A 27,631-nucleotide genomic window follows, 5' to 3' on the forward strand; every position below is an offset into this window, starting at 1 on the left:
TATTGTACGTACTTTCAACTATAAAACGCTCGATTGCGAATGAAAGGTGCAGTGACTGGAGACATCTGTATCTCTCAGTTATTGAGCGGTTAAATAAAACGATCTAATGTCCCTCAGGGATCAATGAAGCTACATTCAAAGCACAAACCAGTGCTGAAAAGGGAGATATAATACATATTCATTAAGCTTTCTAACATCTTTTCATTCCGCTGACTTTCACAAGGACATACATTCCTTTGATAAGCTTTAATTGATTAAACCCATAACACCGGTCTGAGGCAACACAGCGGACAGGCTGACTACGATGGAACCTGGGTAACATCAAACTAGCATCTGTATGTTTTCCCAATCATCAACTTGTCTTTTATAATGGGGTTATGTAGTTTTGCAAGTACGGAGCTAATTATTTTTCAGCATTACAAAGGTTTTCACTACATCTGCCATCAAGAAATGTTCAGCTGAAAAAAACAATCCACAACATTACAATTTATGAAGTTTCACTGAAGTTAGGAAAGTTCCAACATGTCGTCTTTGTCAACAACAAAAACAAAACAGCTGTATTTACTTGCTGTGCTATAACAAAGACCAGAGTAAAGACAGTTGTCCTGTAATTGATGAACTTGTCATCATAATAAATGGATACATAATTGAATGTTTCATGTATAAATTTGAATGTTATTCATTAAAAAAAAAACAATAATGAAATTATTAAAATCAGACATGCATCTGAGAAGGTTTTTTTTTTTACTTTACCATTAAATACCTTAATCGATTCTGTTTGATGATACTGTCTGCTGGCTGTTGTATGTTTTTTTTTTAGGTGAGCTAGTTGTGTTTCAATCTGCAGTGTTTTGTCTGCCGTGTCATGTTAGCCATTCCTTTAGATTGTTGTAGCCCTCTTGTGTCGTCCCATTAATTATTTGTGATCCTGCTGTTCCAACTTTAATGATTCGTTTTTGTCACTGACTCTTGGATTACGCACTTCATTTTATTTTTTTCTTAGCAGTGCTTTCAATATAAACTTACGTTGAACGATGGTTGCAAGTGTAATTCAACTGAAGTCAAATTTAAGAGAACACCAACTATCAATAGCGACAAATACAGCATATACCAATTAATAAGGAATAAATTACTAAATGTATGTCTCGTCTACGACGTAAGGGGCATTTCAAGAATCACTGACCTGGTGGCAGTGCGGGTTTGATTCTCTGCCATATGAATATGAACTTCTCTCTGTTTTACCTGCAGACAAAAGAAGAAAGAGTGTACAGTTAGACGACGGCACAGTGTATAGTGTTTGGGGAAACAATTCAGTGTCATGAATGTGAGGATAATTCATTCCAACTGGTTCTTAAGGAACGCATGGAGACCAATAATACATAGATGAATTCAATTAGGTTTTATGGAATGAGTCATTTTTTTCACATTTTTGAAAAAAAAAAACCCACAAAAAAAAAACATTGATTTATTAATCAGACTAAAGGCTGGAACGTGCAGCAATACGGTCCACACCCTTTCCGGTTTCTCTTAATTTTGTCAATTAAGCTTTTGCAAATGTGTTTCCAGGAATGTAAATTTCTTTCAGCTTTTGTTCATTTGTTTTTTGAAATATACATTTGTTTAATGACATGTAAAAGTGTTTTCCAGTTCATTTGTTTTGCACTTCAGGGGCACCTTATGAGAGAGGCACACTATGGGCAGGTATCAGCCAGCATTTTCATATACAATTCCTGCATGTGTCTGGGTAAACAGAAGCGTCTGATAAATTGAAAACATGTGCAGGCCACCGCAGCGTTTTGATAAAAACAAAACAAAAAGAGAAGCAGAGAAAGCTAATTTCTCCTCCAGCTTCTGAACAGGCGTTCCTGCTTTCCTCGGAACTGTGGGACCACTTTAAGCCTATTTTTACCACGCAAACCTTTTTGGATAAAGCCTTAAATCTTCAGCCAGTCTAAATATCAAACCACTGCTAGTGTGTAATTACATTCTGTGGTTGGTGCAGCCTCATGCGATGAAATGAAGGGGTTTTATAGTGAGCGTGTGTGGAGGAAAATGAAGCGTGTACATGGTGAAGGGTTTGAATCAGGCATGTATAGATGGGGCTGAATACACGCCAACATGGTAGTCAATGCAGAAGAGGTTGATAATTAGAGGCGTAGAAAGTGGGAATGTGGTTGACAGTGTGTACGTCTGTGTGCATATGCGCTCTTGTGTATTTGATAGATCCAGGGGCCTCAGCTTCAGTTACCACTGATGCCAGCTGGACTGGTTTGGCACATATACAAAGAACCCCCTTGCCCCCGCCCCCTCCGACCACATACACATGCACGCTGACAATAACTGGCACACAGACCTACATGTGTAAATGTGCGCAATATACATTGCATATGCAATATAGCCTGTTATACACACATCAAACTATTTTTTGTAAATAGTTTTAGATTGTTTTTTACATTAATAAGACGAGACTCACTCCAAATATGCACTGCTTGCATTAGGGCAGGGAGGTTGGCTTTGAAATGACCATCGCCAATATATTTTCATCTTCATGTTTCATATTTCATTGCTCATATTTTATTTAAATTTCATCCCTCTTAAACAAGCATAAAGGTGGAAAGTCGTGGTTTTAGCTTCACCATGTTGCAGACTTATTTAAATGAAATTATAGTAAATTATTACACTAAAAGCATTTAAACATGTTTACCTTTTTTTAAATATACACCAGAGTCACTATAGGCTGGTGGGACTGAAAGGGGGCGGCTCTCATGTAAAACACAATTTGTTTTATTGCATGAATGAAAGCATAAATTGAATGTTTGGATGACATGGATTTGTTTCAAGGTGAGAAAGCACATGTGCAGTATGCTGCATATGTCCAATGTAAGTCATGTTGTTATATTCCACACGGCTGTATGGCCGTCTGGCTTATGTTGGATGTCGTGCTAAAGGGTCATATCATGGTGGTTTTGACTTTTATTAGTTGCTATGTCCATTAATATAAGTCATGTGTGAAATGACGGATAAAAACACCAAAGCAACGATGCGGCTCATCTAGTAATTTCTTACTGACATACTATATATATATATATATATATATATATATATATATATATATATATATATATATATATATATATATATATATATATATATATATATATATATATATATATATATATATATATATATATATATATACTGTATAGTGTAAAGCATGTTATCATAGAACATTGAATGTGTGTTATTCTTATTTTAAGAACAAACCAGGTATTCTAATTGAACACATAAAACAAATAAACAAGTCATACATTAAAGTGGTGTTATTTTCATTCTCTCATTATTAGAAAGCACCTTAAAGACATTCCTGGGGTCCTTCAAGATTTGCCCAAACCTGTTTACAATATCTTTCTCGACACCTTCAGATTTTACCCAACCTTGTTTATATAAAAGAAAATGGTTAAAATTGAACAAAGGGTATAAAACCTTGGAATGTTCCTTGGTGATTCAAGGTCATCATTGTGAATTTCGTCTTAGGAAGTTATCCTTGGCAACATAATACAAACATTTACTTTCTGTCAGACAACTGGATGTCTTCAGGACAAACTCAGAAGGAGGACTTTTGACATTTAGACACGTCTTCATGCTCTCATAGTGCAACAAGTAAAACCATTCTCAACTAGTTGAGCTAATTTTAAAGTAGACCTCTCCAAAATATGACATCACCTAAACTTCTTTGGACGGTGTCTCTGTCAATATGAAGCATGTAACTTAGTGTAGTCAGGACACAGCATGAATGACTCATGTTCCCCAATCAAGAAACATTATCATCTTTCAATGACAGACTCATCCATCATAAACTTGGCAGGAGTTAAAAGACACACCGTAGAATATACACATACTCTACATGTCCCTTCAAAGACTCCTGAATAATCAGGAACGGAAAAAGATTTACCAATTGTGAGGTCCTTTACAACCAGCAAATGCTTTCATATTAAAAATAGGGGAACCGTCCATGTTTGATCTTATACATCAAAGTCTTTCAAGTTCTCAAAGTTTTGTGAGATTTTGTAGCGTGAACTCAAAATTTTGATAGTGCTTTGAGGAAAATAGAAGATCTGGAGAAAAAGGTGTACTTAAATGAAAGACACGCTGGCTCGAGATGAGGTAGACAACCTTTCCTTAAGTTTAGAATTTTTTTATTCAAATCCAAGTCTAATGGCACAAAAAATTAAATATTTTAAATGCATATTCACAATCGTTTAAAATGACGTGAAAACAATACGTCATTCCCGATAACCAAGATTTTACAAGAAGCATGGAGCAGCCAATATGAAATAAACATTTTGCACTACCGAATTCATTCGAATGTACTTACACATACGTTCAAGGCACCTTACAATCATGCTCAAGCATACTTGCAGAATAAATACAAAAAACATTTTTCCCCATTATGCAATGGGGTATTGATTTGTGCATGTGCATACCCGTTAGCTTTATGGGAAAAAATGCAGATTGGACACAATAATGAAAGAACAAAAAGTCAATGTGTTGTGTCATTGTGGTAAAAAATGCATAATTTTTGCATTTAGCCTACAGTACATGTACATTCAAACGTAATTGCTTGTACGTTTGAATGTAATTACAAATGCCTTCAAACATAATTGCAAATGTGTCTGAATGTACAGAGTGCAAACATGATTGAATGTATTTTGGTATATTGACCGGAGTCAATATACAGTGGTAATTGTACTTACAAAATTAATTTGTTCCGGGAGTAATTTCGTAACGTGAATCTTTCATAAGTAGTAGAGATGCTTTTTAGATGTAAGTAGCTCAATCCATTTCAATCTCCAAAAATGCTCCTAAAACCTTTAAATTGCGATGATGCTGATGTGTTGGTGATAAGTGCAGTGAGAGAGAGAGAGAGAGCGAGAGAGAGAGAGTGTGAGAGAGAGAGAGAGAGAAAGAGAGAGAGAGAGAGAGAGAGAGAGAGAGAGAGAGACCTTTTTAGGAAGTTTAATTTGTACATTTTTATTTTAAATTTCCAAAGATCCAGGAATCATTTACAAGTCACAGGAGAAATGATTTTTTTTGGAGAATTATTTTGAGCATGTAAGTTTACTTTAGGTTTAGTTTGGGGTCATGTGAAGTGCTTCCTGTGTGATTTCATTGCTAAAGTGCTAAGGATGCGCTAACTACGCAAACGTCAGACAGGGCAGCCCAAAGTGGTATGTCACATTTGTTTTTATGTAAATATGTAAGATGTTAGCCAGAGCTAATGTCAATTTTGTGTTTATTTTAGTGCTATGATGTAAATTGTTGGTGGAAGGTTTGGATGAAACATGTATAGATGAAAAGGAAAAATGCAGTAAACATCAATGCAAAAAACTATTTGTCTAGTTTGTGGGCAAATCGGCATATTAATGAATTATAAAAATGCATCAAAACTTTCATATATACGGTAGACTTCACAGGTTGTGATAACGTGTTACATTACAGTCATATTTGCAAGAGTTTTCAAACTAGTTTGCCAGATTCACATTTAATTAACATTACACATAAATTAGGATTTTAATGCTCATTTTCCAGCTTTATAACAGCACAAAACAGCAAACAATAGATAGTGTCCATTATCAAAAGACCATATTGAAAGATCATTCCTGAAATTGATTTTGCTGACCTCCTACTCTTGCTCCCGGAAATCCGGTGGTAGCATTTGTCCCCACTCGGTGACAAACCCAAACAAACTCACTGGCTGTGATGAGGGCCCCCAAACAGAGCACTGCTTGTTAAGAACGCGCTGGCTGCAAAGGTACAAAAGGTGGAGGAGGGGAGGTCAGTCCACTGGGCTGGATAATGCCCATAGAGAAGTCGGTGAGCAATGAGGACCAAATCCCTGCTAATCCCCAATGCCGAGAGACATGTAAGTTCCCTGGCAAGTTAAGAGGAACCATGATACTCAGCCAGTCTATTCGCTCACACCACACACTCTCTTAACAGGCCTCCCATTACAAGATGCTCTTATAAATGTGCCACATCCTCAATAGAAAACTACAATAAGCAAATCAAATGTAGACATCTGACAATTGTTTTAATATAGAAGAACATATTAGGGCTTTTAATCAGGTTGAATTAAATAGAATCTAAATATGTAGTGGATAAGTGTGAATGTTTGTTTGAAATTGTGAATGTACCACCACCAGTTTCACAAAAAAAATAAGTCACAGCTAATTATGCGTAGTACACAATAACGAGACTTAAGATTGAACTCATACTTGTAGCTGATTTAAATCATAGTAAGAAAACAAAGTATTTGTAAAAAAGAAAAATGCTACTCACATTCATTCACGTAATGATAACGTCTTTATTCTTACAATTGCGATAAATTACTAGTACAATCACAATTACTTTTTACTTGATGGATAGTAAATTTTCAAATATTAATATTTGCAATTAGAAACATGTTTTTTATTTCTGTAAAAAAGACCGTGTTTTTGCAAACATTTTGGCAACACTTTGACACTTAGATGTGTCTAATTTCATTTTAGTATTTCACTTTATAATTTCACAACACCGAATAAACTTATTACCGCACTGTATCGCCTTTCCCCCTATCCTCGTTGACATCTATTGTTTATTGACATTCATTGCTCTTAATCAAAATGAAGAAAAAGATGCTCCAGGATGGAGTTGCTCACAGAATCAATGCCAATGTCTAGACCCTTTCTTTCCGAGCTTGAGAGATACGTCAAGTCTTTGTTGGCGTGAAAGGAATCATTTAGAAGACATGATCTCCTTTGGCATGCATATAATGAGTCGATTTGAATAAACAATATGACTAATAGTGCGATTTGCTGAGGATGGTGCAATGATGGGGGGAAAAAATAAAAAGGGTAGGAAGGAGAAAGGGTGGTAAAGGGGGAAGGAAGATGGCTAGAAGAAAGGTTTAACTCCCTCTTCCTGTGTGTGTGTGTGTGTGTGTGTGTGTGGGGGGGGGGGTGCTCTGGGTAGACATGAATCATTCTGAGCGATTCAAGCGTTTCCATGACATCGCTGGGCACCAGTCCAGAACTTTCCACAAAGTCTAAAAGGTAGTGACATAGACACACAAACACACACGCATCCACACACACACACTCACTGATACATACACTCCCACGTTTGTATCACACATAGGGAGACAACCATTGAAATCCTATGTATGTATTTAAACGTAAAGTATAACATTCATTTGGAATAAATGTTAATTTAACAGACGTCGACCAATGAGTAACCCTCCTCTAACAGACATCACCCCCCCAATATTCCCAGCAGGCATTTTTCTCTTGGCACTGTAGCGAGCGAATACATCAAACAACAGACGAACGTATACGAGCGTCAAGAATGACTCAAGAGACGAGGCATCCAGCTCACATCTGTCCATTTCTACCTTGAGCCGTACCACTGACTGCTGATATGGCCGCAGCGTTATTTTGGAACATTTCTTCGATCTATCCAATTATTCATTTCCTGTTTCGGGTCAAATTGGCCTGGAGAAAATCTCAGCTGACTGGCGAAAGGCTGGTTACACAGTAGGCTGCATTTATTGTGCATCGTTCAAGTGACAAAATTCCTTTTAATCTCCAATAAAAAATGGTATGAGCTTTCTATTGTGCGTGTATATATATATATATATATATATATATATATATATATATATATATATATATATATATATATATATATATATATATAGTTTTTTTTTTTCCTAAAACAAACCTTAAAGAAATGCAAAATATTATTCCGTTTAGAGACTCAAAGGCACATCAAAGCATGTATATGCATACCGAAGAGTTGAAAGGAACTTAATACGTAGGCAGAATATTTGTATCATCTGAAGACAGTCCAATTAGAAAGTTTTGCCGCCGTCATGACACTTGCTCTTCGTTTGTGTGGGAGAGGCCCAAAGAGCAGCCTCCCCCATCGCCGTTGCCAAACAGCCCTCATTATCCAAACCCCATCCAAACAAATACAGTACATCGACCCCTCCTCCACTCGGTCAACAATGGACACACAGCACAAAAATGATATGGGCACACCTACTTCTAACTATTTTCAATGTATACTCCAAAAATATCATGGAGTATTTCAAAAAGGAAAACAAAATTGCAAATAAAAATTACAGAATAAAATTTTTTCTGTAAAAAATTTGAATTGGTGTCTTTTTTTGGTTAATATTTGAATTACATATGACCTAACATTAGATTACTTTTATAAAAAAAATCACGTGAAAGCAAAGCGTAATTATGTATAACGGGAATAAACGTGCCGCTGTGTGTTGCTCTCAGACAAAACAGGGCTGCTGAAATGCGGCAGGCACTGCAGATTTTTGTTGGCGGGCTGACAGTGGCATGTCGGTGCCAAGCCCCGGCGGCGGAAACGACTAAAAGACGCATAAGGCTGGCATTAGAGCCCCAAATCTTCCCCCCCCCCACCCTCCACCCTTACATCCCTTCTTCCCTTTTCTCCTTCTCTATTCTCGATCCATGGCATGGCATTTTCTTTGGTTGGGGCCTGACTCCGTTTGGCATCATTCGTACGAGTCCGTGAATTTATCAATTTGTCTTTGATTCGCTCTGATCTGCTGAGACGGGAAATAAATAAACATGGCACCTGAAACTCCGCGGGAGGTCTAGGAAGTCTATTGTGTCGCTACGGTCCCTTTTTTTTTTTTTTCGACATCACCTTGTTTTTGCTCGACGCTACCCTCCAGTCCTCCTTTCATAATTGTTGCTGCATGAACGTTTCAAAGGACTCCAATATTTCCAGGGTGTATATTTTCCTCACAATCAACATCGCCTTTGTCTTGAGGATTTTGGGCAACACTTCCACCCAAACCTTGGACACAATAGCATCTGGAGTTAACATCCACAAAGCACTAAGCCTTTGTTTCTCCAAAAACAAACAAAGAAAACAACATACTCTAATTATGCTCACAAGACAATAAAAGGCAGAGGAAAAAAAAGAACAATCTGCCGTAAAACAGTCAGGATTACCTAGAACTAAATGTTTACGTGTGTTTGGAATTTTTCTATTATTGATGAGACAATATTTAGCAGCAGGGTAAAGAAAAAGGATGCTAAATTGTGTTCTGGTATTGTGTAGCAGACAGATGACAACTGCTAATGCTGAATTGAAAAGGCTCTTAGAGATGGATTTAGCACGTTTCCTCTTGTCTTCGGGCTTGCGACGGATGGGAAATGATGCAGGCAGACAAAGGGAGAGGTAGCAACAAGAGGAAAGGTGTGAAATTTTGAATTAGCAGCACAATATGGTAGGTATTAAAGTGCAGCACACAATGAGCAGCGCAGACGACACGGCAGAAGGCGGTACACTCGCATAGTCTAAATAAATACGCACGGTTGTGACCCGAATCTGGAAGCTTTTCCGTGTCACTAACGGGAGGCCCGAAACATGAACCGAGCATGTTATACAATGAAAACAAACTCCCTTTTCATTTCACTAAATGTCCTTCTTGCATTAACCATGAGAATTGGAATTAGCTTTTATTTCTTTTCTTAATGTGGACTAACAATATATTTATGTTTTGGGTTTTGTTGCTTTCTACATTTTTGGATTGTTCAATTTTGTTGTTTTTATTTTATGTTTTGGATTTTTTTTTTAGATTTTTGGTTTGTTAAATGTAATTCACAATTTGGTTCACATAGATCTTTTGGGGGGAAACACACAGATTCTCACAGTTTTAATTTGTTATTACTGTAATGAACCTACTGCTGCACAAGAGAACAGGTCTGACACTTTATGTTGATTATTTTTTGGGGGGACAAATATTTATTAATTATTAAGTTAATGATTAACTTGTGTGAAGAGATCTCTACTGTAATCCCGAAATAGGATGCTTTGTAATATTTACTTATATTATAAGAACAGCTTTGAGAACAGCTCTGACACTTTATGTTGATTATTTTTTTGTGGACAAATATTTATTAATAATTACTGTATTAATAATTACTGTAACTGTAAATACAATAATTACTGTAACCCCATAACAGGATGCTGTATTTTTACTCATTTTGTGTGGATAAATATGCATTCATATTTAGTTTTTGAGAACACTTTTGACAATCTGGATTATATTTGTGGAAAAATATTTTGTAATAATTATTGCTTTTTCATAACTGATTTCTTCTATGATCCATAAAAGGGCACTTTCGGTTGATTATTTTTTTGTGGACTAATACAAATGAAGTTTGAATTGGTCTAGTTTAATAAATTAGACATTGATGGTGTGTTTTAAGTTGTTTTTTTTTTTAAACCCAAAAATGAATGAAAAAATATTTCACAGGGGGTACATCAACCGAAAAAAAGGTTGAGAAACACTGATATACATCATTGATATGTAAATACCTGTTCCACTACTGCCCGAAGTTATTGATGGTCCCTGACAAACACCCGATACAATTTTGTTAACTTGGAGCTGACATTGTTTAATTAGGATATAAACGTGCACCCATCTGTCCACTTAAGGTTGTGTGCAGCTCGTTAAATGAGGTGTGGTCAGGTGCATTGTGGCCTCATTCGTCTCGTAATGCAAGGCGAAGCCTTGGTAGCAGTCGTTCAGTGCTAAGGTCAATGACACAGTGCATTTGCTAAAAGGGCACCTTATGAAGACAATGAGATGGAGCACAATGAGCATTCACTATTTTGTTAACAAGGTAACATAATGACTGCGGCGACAATTCATCCACAGCACACAACGCAGTCCAATGTCACACTGCCTAAAAACAAACAGGCACCCTCCCGGGACAGTTTCATCATCGAGTCATTATGAGGCACACTAATAGCTATGTGGATATTTCCGATGGAGTAGACAATGACACCTGACTTTTCCGAAGCTCTAAAACGAGAATATAATCATATGTTAGGTATTTAAAGTGAGTTGCGTGGTAGTCAAGATAACACATAATTATTCACTTAGTAGTAATTATTACTCATGATTACTACTTACTACTACTTACTTCTTGATTACTATTACTTTTACACAAGCTACTTTTACAAAGAGGCGTTTTTGAAGCATTTGGAAGGCAACAATATTCAAACATTTTGAGAACAGCTCATACAAGCTGGTAAATGCAGGTGAGATTATTACGAATACACATTGACACGAGTGAAATATGCATTTTGAAAAATAGCTGAAATTGTAACCGTAACAATCAATATTGTTCATTTAAATTAAATCGTGGGGCTAGTAGTAAAATACAAAAGCAGTATATTTTATATTAAAAAATAATGGTCTAGTAAATAAATACATATTTGCTAGTCAAAAATACATCAGGAAAGCTTTTTGTGTGACTATCCATCAATCATATTTTAAGAATACATTTAAAGGGTATGAAAGTCACACAAACACACACCGCACAAAGAAACGCACCACACACGCCTATAAACACACACATACACAAACACCTACACACGCACAAAAAACAAAAGCAACAGAACCCAAAATGCAACGTATGTCCTTTTGTAACAACAAACCTGTTTGTTTTTTATCACCATCATCATGATCTTATCATTATTTTTCATAATATTGTTTTTAATGACACTGTTATAAGTTTACAGGATCACATGTCCTGCAGCTGACATCAATGTTGCATTTTTTTTCATTGAATTCACTAATACAGGGGCTACCAAATGACTGTCATGAATTCAATAAAGGTATATTTTTATTACATTCAATAATCCACTGCACATTTTAATTTAATCGTTTTCCTTTAAATGATCATACATATGCAGCCAATCAACCAATCAAGCAATCAGCACCAAAGTTGTATGTATCATGATTCTGCTCAGTGGAATTTGTAACTGTTACTTTTGCATCTTGTGTGTGTGTGTGTGTGTGGGGGGGGGGGGGGGGGGGTGATGCAATAGAGATGGATGATGGGTCGGGAGCTGTCAGACTAGAGGGGCAAAGGTCAAAGGATACCAGGGTTCAGCATCACACTGTCACACTGATTTTTTTCCTGTTATACCTGTCTGTCTAAAAACGTGTACTCCTCTTCTCTTGTGCTATACTTCTCTCACACTTGAAAATTGTTATTATTTTTTTTTCACGTTACGTGTTTACTTTACGTGTTACTAATTATTTTGGGGAGAATTGTTGAAACAATTTACTATAAACAGTTCCTTAGTTTGAAGGTTACATTTCATTTCACATTGCGTACAGTGAGGGAACATACAAAACATAAAACAGCGTATCTATTGTGTGAAGAAGAGCACTAAACTCTCATTAACGACATTTAAAAAGGAACATTAAAAAGTGCAAACTGCTGGCAGGAAATTAAAAATAACAAAATGAAACGAAATAATAAAATAAAGTAATAAGTATAACAATGTTACTGTGTATATATATATATATATATATATATATATATATATATATATATATATATATATATATATATATATATATATATATATATATATATATATATATATTTATTTATTTTTCATAGAATGCAACAGCAATAGTTAGTCGTTATTTTGAATGCTGCCGACGAGTGGAACAGTCATCAGTTCGAATAATTCTAGTGAAAAAAACATCCTATGGATCTTTTATTGCAGGGTGACCGTGAGTAAATGCTGCTAGACTTTAAAATTTTACTGTGCTAGTCTGTGTTTGTGCGTGTGTGTGTGTGTTGTTGGGTGCAGTCACAGTGGTATTCACGGTCTTCTGATGCCATTGCAAATGAGTTAACAAGTTTGAAGTGATGCCAAAGCACGTTGCTAGTCATACAGCTAGCCAGTGGTTGAGCTGCAGTTATACATACATACATGAGGCAGTTATACATTCTGTCAGTCCATGTTCCATGAAAAAAAAAAAACATCATTATGAGTATATATAATGCATGTAAAATGGCATTAGTTATTTTGCCGGAACAGTTAAAAAAAAATCTTAACTTGTGATTGAGAACCTAATATGTTGAACCTAAAAAAATGAGAACGTGGAACTGACATACGGACTGGATAACAACTTTGCTTGCCCATGTAAACTTTGTTGACTTGAAATTGGTTGTAACATTAGTTCCTTATTTGCATTATCTACTGAGTGTTGTAGTCATTGACTTACAATATTGTCAGTTATTTCGAGTAAGTATATTTCTCTTATAAGTTATTTTTGTTTTGTCTAGCTGATTTTTTTTTTTTGCCTTCTACAGGTCACTGATGTTTTTACAAGTGAATCTCTCAGTTTTGAGCTGGTATGTTCTGGTGGTGTTTTGGTTGTCGGATTTTCTGTTCTGGGTTTTTGCGAACTTTTGTTCATGTGTTTTAGTTTGTTTTGTTCCGCTCAAATCTGTCCCTCATCTATGTGATTGTGTCCAACTCTCTGCGTTAACATGCTTTCCTTGTGTTGGCCAAACAGCTCCAGCTTCCAATTGTTTCTTGTCCAGGTGTCCCTGGTTGTCTCTTTTGATGTGAGTGTATTTAATTTTCAGTTTCCTTTCAGTTCTTCTCGGGTCAGTATCTACTGTATGTGTCTACCTGTCTGATTGTTGCGACCAGTCCCTCATCATTCCCGAGTTTATAGTCTATTTGGTATGAAGGTTATTGCTGGAGGGTGCGCAGTGGTTAGCAAATCTGCCTCGCTCCACCCTTCGTGTGTGGAGTGTGCATGTTCTCCCCAAGCCTGCGTGGGTTCTCTTTTGGCACTCTAGCTTTCTCCCACGCTTCAAAAATATGCATGGCAGATATATTGGACATACTAAATTGTACTTAGGCGTGATTAGGTGCGTGAATGGTTGCTCGTTTCTGTGTGCCCTGCGATTGGCTGGCAACCTGTTCAAGGTGTCCCCCTTTTATCTTGACCCTTTCACTCCTGTTGGGACAATGTATCCCACAGCTTTTCAAAAATGGCAGTGGGTATAGGAACCATAGCATTCACATGATTTACACGCCTACAGTAGCTACAGATTCTACTGACATTCAGCAACTTTTCCGTACACAACAAGCCAGTGCTGGGCCCACTGTCAATAAGGTAGGCTGCGTTTTACAATTTTTTGTGAATTAATCATCTGGAACTACGGAAACATATTGATAATATGAGCTATATATGTGTGTTACTATAGCTTACACTGATTGGGCATTATTATTATTATTATTATTATTATTATTATTATTATTATTATTATTATTATTATTATTATTATGATTATTATAAAATACAGAAGGGACAAACAAAATCAGATGGCCTGTAACCTAATGTATGGAAGTGGGATTTTTTTAAACTAATTTTCCAAGTATTCTAGACTTATAAACAAGTCATATGTGCCATACTTTTTTTTTCATTAAAAAAAAAAAAAGAGTGAAAAGGTTACATGAGTATTCCCGAGCACACTCTGCCTGTTTGTCTCCCTGCCTCTAGGTCCAACCAACACCCTCACCACACAATGCCAGAACATGACATTAGCATGACAGATTGTTCAAACATAGCAAAAATGTTTTATTTTATAAATGTTATATACATATTTTGTGGCTAATTTGCAAACAATTAGCAATACATAAAGAAGTTACTTAAATAGACATATTGTCCCACCTTGTGACGTATTATCTGTTATTTTTTAGCTCGCTGTTCAGCGATAGTGATCAGCTCTAGGAATCCTCAATGTGTAAAGCCTATTATTAATTTAGGATATTTCAACAATGTCCAAGAAATCAATCTTTAAAAATCTAATTGAACCGTGCTCTTATTGTGAAACCTCTTAACGGTTTTGTGACTTCTATTATTAATTTGTTTCATTAAACAGGTGTGGAAGTGTATTGATTCTTTCACATTTTGATTATATTTATTGGATTATTGACTCCAAAAAATTGCATGGTGACACATTTGTTTGAGACAATCTGTTTCAGCAAATATGTTCCTTGAATAATAGTACTGAAATATTTTCCATCAACCTTGCTATTGCTAAATACAATTTGTCAGCTCAAGAGAAAGATGGCTTGGTGGCTGAAGTTCAACCTGCCATTATATAGACAATTTGCTCCAAAAGTTCAAAACAATGGTGTGAGGTAAAATCAGGCAATATTGACAAAATAACAATTCTGCTTGCATGAGATTCAGTGAAATGAGGCTTTCTGCACGTTTTGTTTTGTTTCATGACTAAAGTCCTATAAACCATACTGAAACCTTATTGCAAAATAAAACACTTGTTTCCCCAGCTGAATTTCTTACAAATAAAACCCAACTTTCCTCAGCTTCCCTCCGACTTACGCCCCCTGTCGCCTTGGCTCAATTGCCAACTTAAAACCTGTATTTAGACGAACATGACAACATTTGAATACCCACATGGCTGTCACTAAAGTTGCAGAGCCTTTGACCACCGCATCATTGATATGCTTTGTATGATTTCAGCGTGACCACCTGGCTTCACATAATGACATATCTGTTCCCACACACAGCTCGGGAGATGGCGATCGGAGCGGCCTCATCCCAGCAGGACAGACTTGCATGACGTTGTTCGACAAGGGAGATGACAAGGGTGGCAATACACAGACAGCGGCAGAATGGGCAAGAAAGGAAAGAGGAGGACAGAAGTCATCCAGCATATTTTCAAATTCAAAAACAATGGTAGTCATGTGTTTTCATCGAGGTGCACGCATGAAGAAAACAAGATGTGTGGCCCAATAATCATTTTCCATCTGTCACTTTCTACTAATGAATGTGTGCTTTTCATATATTCCAGTGAGTCCACCCTCTCCCCATGTATAGTTTTTTTAAATTTTATTTTCGTGTTTTTGTGTGTGTGTGTGTGTGTGTGTGTGTGTGTGGGGGGGGGGGGGGGGGGGTCCTTCCAGAGTAAACTGCTGCTGTTCCAATAATAAAAGTATAGCATATAAATAGTATATACTGTATTTGAAATACGGCCTCAATGCTTAACTTTATTACATTGATGTTTTGACATGTGGGGATGCATTCCTATCTGAAGTCGTCTCAACCCACCGGTATATGGAGTACAGTATTACAAATACGGTTTTCGGTAATATCGAAAGAACAAGCATGTCAGTTTCAACATTTAGGAACGCAGCATTTTAGAACTTCACTGACTGTTTAGAGCGATATTTGGTTCAAATACAAACCAAGCCATGAAATGAACTATTTTACTTTCTCACACAGGGAAAAATGTTGTTGTTAGTTTTGAAGATGCTGACCTCCCTAATCGTATCAAACTGCTTTTTCAACCTATACGAACATTAATTGGGAATTAATCCGGTCACACACAGTCCCATTCAGGCTGTGCCAACAACTGCCATGGCACTGTCCTGCATGCATGGGAACCATTTTACTCCCGTCTGCTACCATGGAAACTAACGATCAGGACATAAAGGCAGTGATTCTGAGTGAAACATTGCATGCAACTAAGTCAGCGTGGCCGCTCTGAGTTTTTGTTTCTCAGTGCTTAGAACCGTTCTTTGTAAATTTAGTGTTACACCTCAGTATGAAATTTAAATGTCAGGAACAAAATGCATTCATCACCAAGCTTCTACAATACAGTGTGAAATCTGCAGAATCAAGGAGCCTTTTATGATTTTTTTCTCATTTAAACAATATGAGAAAACATTTTTTACCAATCCATTTTATTTTTAAATCATAATGATCATGATGATGGGAGATCCACTTTGCGCAAGAGCAAACTACATCCCAATTACAGGGCACATATACCAACAACACTCAACACAAACACACACACACACACACACACACACACACACACACTGACATTGTTACTAAGGAGGAACCGAACTACGGTGCCTTCAGGCGATTTAATGTCATAATAAAAGAAAAAATTGAAGCTTGGTCAAATAGAAAAAAAAACAGATTCAAATTGGATCTGATGTATTTATTAATTTCAAATGAAAAAAATTTGGATGAAACCTGGTTTGACTTTGGAGCTCAGTCCTTTCATTTAGACTGTGCAATTTACTCCAATTGTTATAATTTGTTGAAAGCTTTCTCAGCATTCCTGATCAGCCTTTTTGAATATTATTATTATTTTTTAATTCACATTTTTTTGAACTCCTACCCCATATTCTATTATTATACTCTGTGTGAGTGTGTGGGAGAAAGTGTGTGTTGCGTGGGTGTGTGTGAGGCAGGGGGAGCAGGTGATTGGTTGTAACAACTGGAGAGAAAAGGGAGAACACAGCTGCAGAGAGAGAAGAGTGGACAAGGAAACCGTAGCAGTAGATAGACTTCAGATGTATTGAGGGGAAAAAAAAAAGTTAAATATGTTTGCAAATATGTTTAGATGCACTATGAGGCTAATGCTAAAATATCCGCATGGTACTACATTAATTTATGAATAGATTCATATGACACAGGATGAATTCTAAAATTAGTTGGGTTTTTTTCATTTGTGCAAGCCCAAGCCAATACTTGCAATTATTATGAAAAAAAAGTACTGTTTTAGCATTTAGCCAAAGTACATTCGATTTGCAATTACATTCAAATTAAATCGAATATTGGAATATGTAAATGGGGTGACCACCCAGATGGGAGCACCACATGAAGAAAGACAAGTGACTCACAGCATGTGTGAGGGAATTTTGGGTTGATTTTGCTTCACGAGCCCTTCATCCCACAGTCGACAGCATCAGCAGCCTTCGTGTAACGCACACACACACACACACATGCACGTTGGGGCAGCAAGCTAGCGCTTAAAGCAAAACTGGGCTTCCATGGCCATCCATTATCAGTGACAAGCTAAATGTACCATGGTACACCATATGGTGCAGAGAGTGAGCGAGAGAGAGAGAGAGAGAGAGAGAGAGAGAGAGAGAGAGAGCCAGTGAGAGAGAGAGTGAGACAGAGAGGGAGAGAGTGAGAGCGAGTGAGAGAGAGCGAGAAAGAGAGAGAAAGAGAGAGAGAGCAGAAACTAAATTTAAAAGATTGAAACAAAAAGAAGAGAGGATCAGATGCCTTACTTCAATTAAAATTGTGTTATTGGTTTTATTAAATACCAGCTTTAACTGGGATGCTTATTAGCCCACTCCAATTTGGGTTAACGTTTCTCTTGCTTTTCATTCTTCATAGAACATATTATTGCAGCCTAAAGTTTAATGGGGTTTTTTTTCTTCTGACATTTTAAAAGCTTTTGAACAATGAACGAAACTACATTTAGTTCTGTCAAGAGATAGAAAAAAACGGCAATTAATTCATGAAGATCTGTGTTCAATTGATCTTATTATTCTTACGATATTTTCCGGATTATAAAGCACACCGGTATCTAAGCCGCAGCAGCAAAAATAAATAAATAAATAAATAAAATAAACATCTTTTGCCACGAATAAGGCGCACTGGATTATAAGTCTCAGGTATATGGTGGTAAAATGAAACTTAACTTTTCTTAATATTTATTTTTAATTGTCTACCAACTACAACTCTTTAAAAGACTGAACATGCCTGCATATTTAGTCCCAACATTATATTTATAGAAAATGGCTGGACGAATATTAACAACAGAATACTGCAGAGTTAGAGAGCAGTTCAAACTTGAACTCAATACTGCGATAGCATTCGGACTGCCGTAGTTTAATCCATAGATTATTTTAGTGAACACAGCACACACTGCAAATAAATAATATATACAATCATAACTGTATGAATACCATCATATAAACTGTGTTCCGTATATCAAATTGACACATCACAAACTTTTATGCAAGATCTTTTTCAATTTAGACCTTTTCTTTTTTTTAATATTTTAAATAATATATTTTAAAACTCTTTTTGAGCACAGCCATTCATTCACATCTTTTCAGTTTTTTTTCAGAGTTGTTCCATAAACTGACTCCTTGAATACACATTTGCTTGACCGGTGGGAAAAACCAGCAGATAAGCCCCACTTTTTTTCTTTTTTTTTTTAATATCCTTTAAAAGATGCGTCTATACCATTTACCCTTTGCTGCATTTGAAACTAGACCCAAGTGCTAGCTGCAATGTTTAGGTTTAAAATTAAACATCATCACAAATTCAGGGTGTTCTTCAGTTTAATTGTTCTTCAGTCAAAATTGGGTGCTTCTCATTTATGCAGTAGGCTAAACTTGAGTTGCTTTTCTGGTAAGCAAATGCTTTCTTAAATCAACCTATCTTTGTCCTTGTGGCATTGCGTTAAAGTTAGTAACCACTGATCATCTCACATTCTCTTCCATTTTCACGTCCTCCTTTTGCCCCTGAACTTGCCCTCCTACTCACAACAATAGCCTATTAGGTTGTGTCAAACACAAAGACAGCCAAACAGTGTCCGCTTCGGGATGGGTTCCAATCGTTATAAAGAAAGCATAAAGTCAGACATTAAAAAAAAGACAGGAACACGATTACAAAAATAATGCTTTAACTACAACTTTAATTCATTGACTGTAATTAATGTGTTATTCTGACAACTGTAATTACAGTATTAATCTTCTGAAATTGGAATTCTGTAAATGTAAGAATTTAAGTTTTGAGAGATTTCTGAGTTTGGTAGGTCTGCCATCTTTCGTTTTAAAAAAACAAACAAACAAAAAAACTACAAACAATTACACTTGTCACTACCTGCCACTGAATTTAAACCAGCCAGAATGGTCAGAATAAACAGAATGGTGGAATACACAGTAAAACCTAAAGCACAAATATATATATATATATATATATATATATATATATATATATATATATATATATATATATATATATATATATATATATATATATATATATATATATATATATATATAGTGTGATTGTTTGTAGTTTTTTTGTTTTGTTTTTTTTTGCATGTTTTTTTTTTTTACATTACAAACACACACACACATGCACTCCCGCAGATACACACACACACGGTTGTTAAGGCTGTTACCTAAAAGCCTCCAGCAGGAAACATCTGTGCAGACAAAACAGACGCATTCAGTTTTGACAAAACCACAAACAGGACAGGTTTCAACACACGCACATACACACACATGAACACACGCACAATTTTAATCGTGGATTTAATGCTCACAAAAATCATCTTTCATAAATAACTCATATCAAGGACAGTTAAATCCAGAGGAATTCAAAGTGGATTGACTGACATATTAGTTTGATATGAAGTCTGAACAAAAAGACCACTTAACTAATTTCTTACCAATGATAGCTATAAACACCAACGATCATTTTTTTATACGGCTATGCAGAATACATACGTCACTCACTGTCACTGAAAGCTATACAAGTTACAAATCTATTTTAACTGAGTTCGCAGTGAATGAATTGTTAAAAAGAGATTAAATATCATCATGCTGGTAAACTGAATCACTTCCAAGTAAGAACCAGAAAAACATAATTGGGAATAACAAAAAAACAATTGCTACTTTCTTTATATAATATACTACTCATGATAATTTTGACTAATCTGGTGAATGTTATCAATCAATCAATGAATCGTATTGAACATTATATTTAAATCTCCCTGTTTTTATTCAAATACATATTTTTTTCAAATCGACATGATATAAATGTGTCTCGGTTGCTGGTTTGGTCCATTAAAGGACAAGAAACTAGCCAATATATTGTTCGTTGTTTTCAAAAATAAAAGCACATTTTTTTTTTTTTTTTAGATCATCAGCCTGCTTTCAAGGAGGAATGCAGATATTGGATAACATTTATTGTTTTGAAAAGATGAACCTTTAATCATTTGGACAAATTCAAATAAAAAACAGCATTCAAAATTTTATCTACCACCAAAAATACTGTAAGCGACTTTAAGTCGCAACGTTTTTCTCATGATTTGAGTCCTGCGGCTTATAGTCCAGTGCGGCTTATCTGCCTCCCCCCCACACATTACATATGTGCATTATATATGTGATGGCATTTATATTAAATGATTGTATATATGAATTATGTGCAATGTGTTAATATGTTCACTTTCATGTTCACTTTTGAACTGCTTTTTAACTCAGCAGTATTTAAATTAAAAATAGCCATTATCCATCCATTTTCTATCAATATGTTGGTGCTAAACATGCAGGCATGTTCAGTCTGTTGAAGATAGGATGTTGCTGTAGGCAGGCAATTAAAAAAAAGTTTAAAAAATAAAAATAAAATATACCATTTTTCTGCATAAATATCAGATATCTGTTGTGACCTGCGGCTTATCCGTTACAATTTTTTTTCTCAATTTTTGCTGCTGCTGCAGCTAATATAATGGTGCAGCTTATAGTCGGGAAATTACGGTAATTACCATTTCATAATCAATTGGTTGCCAAGTAATCGGTTCATCGGCGCACCTCCTTGTGACTTCACTGCTGAAGAGGATGTCAAGTAAATGGCATGAGCGGAGGATGATAAAAATGAAACGCAAGAGAGGAGATTGTATGAAAGTATGAAAAAGAAGGAAAGTGTGGGTGACAAAGGAAGGAAGGAAGGAATGAAGTAATGATACGAGGATAGATGGTTGAATGCGAGGGAACGAAGCCAACGCGAGGAAATGAATGAGCACAAGTATAGGAAAGACCCAAACAAAGAACAGGAAGAATGGTTTCATGTCCAAAACTGTTATTAAAAAAAAAAAGAAGAAGAAAAAAAAGACTTCAGTCAAGATCTATCCAACACACACCCCCACGGAAATATATACACAGACACACACACACACACACACACACACACACACACACACACACACACACACGGACACAAATATTCATATGCATGCGGTGCATTTTCGATTCAAAGTAAAGTACAACGTTTTTTCATAAAACGAAAAAGGGTTAGACGATTTTGGATAGCACAGCTTGAATACACAGCACAGTTTCATTACAAAGACTGAGACCGTGCCATTCTGCTGCAAAGGAGGCAATGCCACATTGGTAAGGCCCAGGGGGCAACTGCTATCTCGTGCCAACACTTCACACACACACACACACACATACACACGCGCGTGCAACACACCACAACACATCAGTATTCCAACACTGTTGCAGCGGCGACTCCTCCGCCGGCTTAGTGTGACTTTATGTTGAACGTGGCACATTGTGTTTTCAGAACCTCTATTAGAATGTTTATATTTCACTGTGCTCTCCAGCCTAAATACACAAGGAAAATATAGAGGAATATTTCTCACAATTCTAAACTACCGCGTAAGCCTCTAATCTATGTGTTGACGCACATTTTGCTTTGGGATGGAGGAACATGATATTTTCACAAAATGTCACTAGATGACAGTAATTATAGTTGCAATCGTTACCGTGCACATCATTAGGGTTTTCTGCGTACCGTATTCATTTTTTTGTGATTGCTCCTATGCTAAGCAGACATTACGAGGAGGTTGAAGGCCACAATGAAACAGCACTTTACTGAGATTATCCGGCTTTAACCTGAACAAACTCAAAACCTTGTAATCTGTACACTTTTATTCTTCCTATGGATTACTGTGATGACTCCACAACCCCCACCTCTTTTTTTATCTACTTAAATGAATGTCTCCTCTTTTTAAATACACCATGCCGCCGTTTCTTCAGAAATAATGTCGACTGATGTATTCTATTACTATTCCCTAATTCGTGTCATTTGAATTGATATTGGTGTTGTATATGTCATTAGTGTCATATATGTCAAAGACATCATCGCTTCCCTCAGAGTCTCTTAATGATTGTTTGACAAAGGAGACAGGCGGCAGATGATAGCGGGCTGCTACTGAGTGAGGTGTCACCATTAGCAGCGTTCAGGTGACGGACCACAGACGCACACTCATATCTGTCAGGATCATGTACAAGAACCACATGCAACAAAACGCGCACACAAGCTCACACACACAAGCACACTTGTTCACAAGTGACATAATTCATAGTTTAAGTCAGTCCATTTTGTAGGGAAATTCATATTTTGTGTCATACATTCCATCAAAGAGCCCGTTAAAATTTCATCTGACTTTTAATGATATGAACATGAATGAACACATTTTCAAAAGAACACATTGAAAAATTTAGACTTTTACTCATAATTAAAAAATGTGGCTCATACACACAATTTTAATAGAGTAAGCAAAAGCAAATAAAGTATATGGCCTGTCTTGTTTTTAAATCATACTTTATGCAGTGTTTATCACATATGAAGTTTATCCCACACCATTCCCAGATTGTCTCCTTATTAAGAGTCATGTTTTATGATTTTTAAATACTACCACTATTACTACTACTACTATGAATACTACTACTACTACTACTACTACTACTAAAAAACAAAAAATAATAATACTACTAATAATAATAATAAATGAATGTTGCTGAAGCTAAAAATCTAATTATTATTACAATTGCAATCTTACAATTTTCAGTTTTAGAAAAAAGAAAAAAAAAGAATTATGCCACTATTCGATTCAAGTTAGGGATGGTCCATCAACCCATTTTTCATTCCTATTGGATTGTTTTCATGAAAACCAGTCAGATCCAATTCATAAGAACAAACTATAATGCTGTACTGTATATATTCAACCACTTTGAGATTTTTTTTGGATTTTTATTAGAACCAGTCTGATCCAATTCATAAGAACAAACTATAATACTCTATATACTCTAGCATTGATCTAATTTCCCTTTGAGGGACATGCAAGAAAATGCACAAACTGTCACCATATTTGCCATATTCCTGGCCTTTGGTCACGCAGGCAGTTGCTTTACAGTGAACCTTGTGTTTTCAGATGTCGATATCAAGAAAATTACATTCATGTGATATTAATACTTTTACAGTGAAGAAAAGAATCAGATATAGGTAAAGATTAGGATTGGCTATTTCCATATCCTCTTGGCTCGAGTATAGATAGTTTTAATGGAGGTAAAAAAACAAACCAAAAAAAAGTGGGATTGCACAGTTCCTAACTTAGATGTCATTATTTTGTTTACACAAACTACACTTTTAATGTTTTACGTGCATTCCTGACCAGAAAAAGTATCTTTTTTTTTTTTTTTTTTGAACGTTCTACTTAAAAGATTTGTTAGTATACAAAAAAGCGGAGTGGGGTGGCTTGAAGTCCATTATCGCAAATGGTGCATGGTGGTACTCTGATAAAGTTATCAAAATACTGTTTATCATAAGATTGTAATATAAACCAAAATGCATGACCTATTGTAATTTTTACTTCTCCTTCTGCAGATATTAGAAAAAATGCATAGCTTTCAACTGGGTTGACTCAGATTTTTGAATCTATACTCTGTTTGATATCTTAAATATCAAATGGAGTGCACTTCTATTGCATTTTCTACACCTTATTGCACTCAAAGTGCTTTGCAAAGGCTCATATACATCCATTCACACACATTCATACGCTAACGAAGGCTGCAACCTCCAGGGTTCAGTGTCTTGCTCAAGGAAACTTCGACATGGTGATCATAGTCAGGGATGAGAACCACCACCGAGACAATCTACATGACTAGTTCATGCACGCTCTTTTTCAAACTAATTTTTGGTCTCTTTGCTGGTGGCGCAAGGAAAAAGAAGAGTCAAAAAATATATATTTACATAATTACTGTCAAATAGATGATAATCATTATCGTATGTGTTGCCGTATTTGAACCTTGCAGTGATGTGGAACAGGCACAGGGGTTACTTCAACTGTTTAACCCAAGGCAAAGTGGTCTAAAAACACATAGCTCCAAAAATAAAATAAAAAGTCCTACAAAGAGTGTGGTAATGTATTTAATGTACAATGGAATGACATAAGACTGCTGAGAGTATACAATTGTCAACTTGTGCGTCTTTGCATCTTATCTTCCTTTTGCCTTTTTGTTTCTGTTTTATTTTTTTACCCGGATACTTCTCTATCTGACTTTCTAGTTGCTTCTGTTTATCAATCACTTTCGCACTGCCTGTCTTCCTTTCATCTCGCACCATCTGCCTTCCTTTCCCCGTTTTATTCTCTTCTTCTCTCTCTGTGTCTGTCTGACTGTCTAACTCTCTACTCGTCTCACTCTCTCAATATGACACCCCCGCCCCCTCCCTCTTATCTCCCTAAAAACTTGGCAGTGATCCCCGTCGTGTTTTTCTCCACTCCTCGTTTGGGGGATTGCGAATGAATGCGATCCAATCTAGGCCTCAGCTAAGAGACATGAATTTTCATTAATTACAACCTTGTCAGCAAAAGCATTATGGGATCTGAATATGAAAATGCTAATGAGTGGAGCTCATTTGCATATTTTTCTTTGTTGGAATGTCATTAATTATTACATTTTATGATGATGAATGCAGCTGTCGATGGCTAGCCCTCCATGGCTAATTAGCTATCAGAAAATGCTCTGATCAAAAAAATGGATAGGGACCCTAAACTTCTTTAATGTATATCTTTTTATTACTTAACTTATAAAATGATTCTCGTGGTTTTTCATCTACAACTCAGCACCTTACATTCTGAGTTTTGAGTTCTACTTGTCATTTTGAGTACGTATTGTCCACTTGCTCTTTGCAAAATTTGACTCCTTTGAAAGTTTTATTTTAGGAAATGAACATTGGCTATAGTTATGTACCTGTAATGATTACTCAAATGAACTTGGTTAAAATGTTTACATGAGTGACTTATCGAAAGCCTTTTTCATAATTCTGATAATATGTTGAAATGAAGTCATGCCAACATTTACAATCTTATGACATGACAGATTCTCTTCATTTCTTCCCCAACACACACTAATTGAGTTTCACTGTGCATTTGCTGATTTGGTAGACTGGTTTGGCACAGTACTAAGAGTGTATTGGAGATGTGCCTGGCAAAGTGACAATTTGGTGGCAGAAATTTGAACTTTATGCCTGCCCAGACCACATCTAAGCGGCTGCATAGACAGCTGGATTTACGCAGCATATGGCAGTCATAAATATGCCAAGAACAGGCAACCAACCCCCTGAATCATCGCATTGTATACGTATATCGTATTGTATGCAGATGGGCTTCAACCATGTCAGAACTCCAATTCAGAACTAGTGCACAGACTATAAAGACTGGCAATGAGTGAAATCAGTTGTGACATCTTTCACAGTGGTGCAGGCCTCCCTCTCGCAGATCCGCCAGCCTGCACTGACTGACAAACGACCAACATCGACTATCATCCGGCTCCTGAGATACGCTACGCACCAGACAAGATCAATGTCAAAGTCACGATTTACACAGTTCACAAAAACAGAGGTATGTAATATGTGATGAAATTTAACAAAGAGGTCTAAAGAGGTCTAAATGTCAATGCTATTCCCATCCGACTTTAGGCAAAAGGCAATATATACTCTGGATTTGTTAACAGTCACCAAAGGGCGGAGTTACACGGTGGCCAGGAGTGGACATGGCCACCCCATGTCATTCTGTGGTAATCACTGCCACACCTAGGAGAAATTTTTTATTTGATCTATGATTTTTTTACCATCTTTACATGCATGCAGTATTCTTATATCACTCGCAAACTGCCAGTTATTCACTACATTAACTGCATATTTACAACTGCACTTTTACATTTTTATTATATTTCATGACTATGCATGACAACCCTGCCCACCTCATTGAGGTAATTTGACACCTTGGCCACCGCATAGAAAATTACCGGACTATGCCTACAAATACAGATATAAACATAATTATTCACATTTAACACATTTAACATTCGCAACTATAAGCAATTTAGAGTCTTCAACGATCCTAACATGCATGGACTGTTAAAAAAGCCACAGAACTCTGACAGTAAACTCACACAAGCAAAAAACATGCTAATTCATCATTGTTAATTTGGTGCGTGATTTTAAACATAGAATCTTTAACTCTGAAGCAGACGTGTATCACGTAAATTTGAACAAAGTTGATTCTCTATGGATTCTGAATAAACATGAATCCACAATTTTAATAGCACAGCATTTAGCTTCTAAATACCTATTCTCAATCAATGGTTGTGCTTGGAGACGATTAGGTGTTTGCTGCATAATTAACTGATCTACCTTGCTCAACAACTACATCATACTCCCTAAGGTAAAGCCAACCTGACAAAATGATGACAATGCGGTATGATTCTGTCGAACAAAAACGCGTGGTTCTGTTGGGTAAACTAAAGCAGCAGAAACTGTGGATTTTAATAAAGCCCTTAACATGACCTCAGCCCTCGTGTCTGTTTCACCTCATCGAATTTTGTTGCAGTCTATCGTTTAAAAAGTGCATCACCAAACACCTAACAAATCTCCCTTTCCAAAAATCCCCACTAACGAACACCCCCCTTTCTCCTGGCTTAATGAATGCCAGGCTTAATTAGAGCACCATGATGTCAGAGCATTAATTATCAGTTGGCTTCATTTCAGGAAATAAACACTGTCTTCCTTTCTGATTTTCACTCTGTCTTTCTCGATTTCTCTCTGCACTATTCTTTTTATCCTCTCGTCTATCCATCTCATTTTATGCCCCTCATCAGATTAAAATTTCTGTCACTTGCATTTAACTCAGACTTGAAGTGACTGTAAGGAAACATTTCGTATATTTGGACATGCTCCTAAATCTGATATATGAATGTGACTCATGGCAATTTGATGTGCGTGGTCTTTAATTTATATGACTTTAGGAAAGTTTAAACACTAGTTGGCTGGAAAATATATACCGCGTATATTATA

The 27,631-nt window shown here is 36.2% G+C and overlaps 1 protein-coding gene across 3 annotated transcripts in view; it reads right to left on the bottom strand.

Moving 5' to 3' along the window:
• Window positions 1-27,631, bottom strand: part of tcf4 (transcription factor 4) — a 172,728-nt gene that overhangs the window by 92,074 nt on the left and 53,023 nt on the right. For all 3 annotated transcript variants that reach the window (XM_088434425.1, XM_088434426.1, XM_088434424.1), the window contains exon 7: window positions 1,184-1,242. In XM_088434425.1, coding sequence (XP_088290551.1) covers window positions 1,184-1,242 — 59 coding nt within the window. The remainder of the gene's footprint in view (window positions 1-1,183; window positions 1,243-27,631) is intronic.

The sequence above is a fragment of the Hippichthys cyanospilos genome, chromosome 15, assembly GCF_059441005.1.
Source record: "Hippichthys cyanospilos isolate Australia breed blue-spotted pipefish chromosome 15, RoL_Hcya_1.0, whole genome shotgun sequence".
Lineage (NCBI taxonomy): Eukaryota > Metazoa > Chordata > Actinopteri > Syngnathiformes > Syngnathidae > Hippichthys > Hippichthys cyanospilos.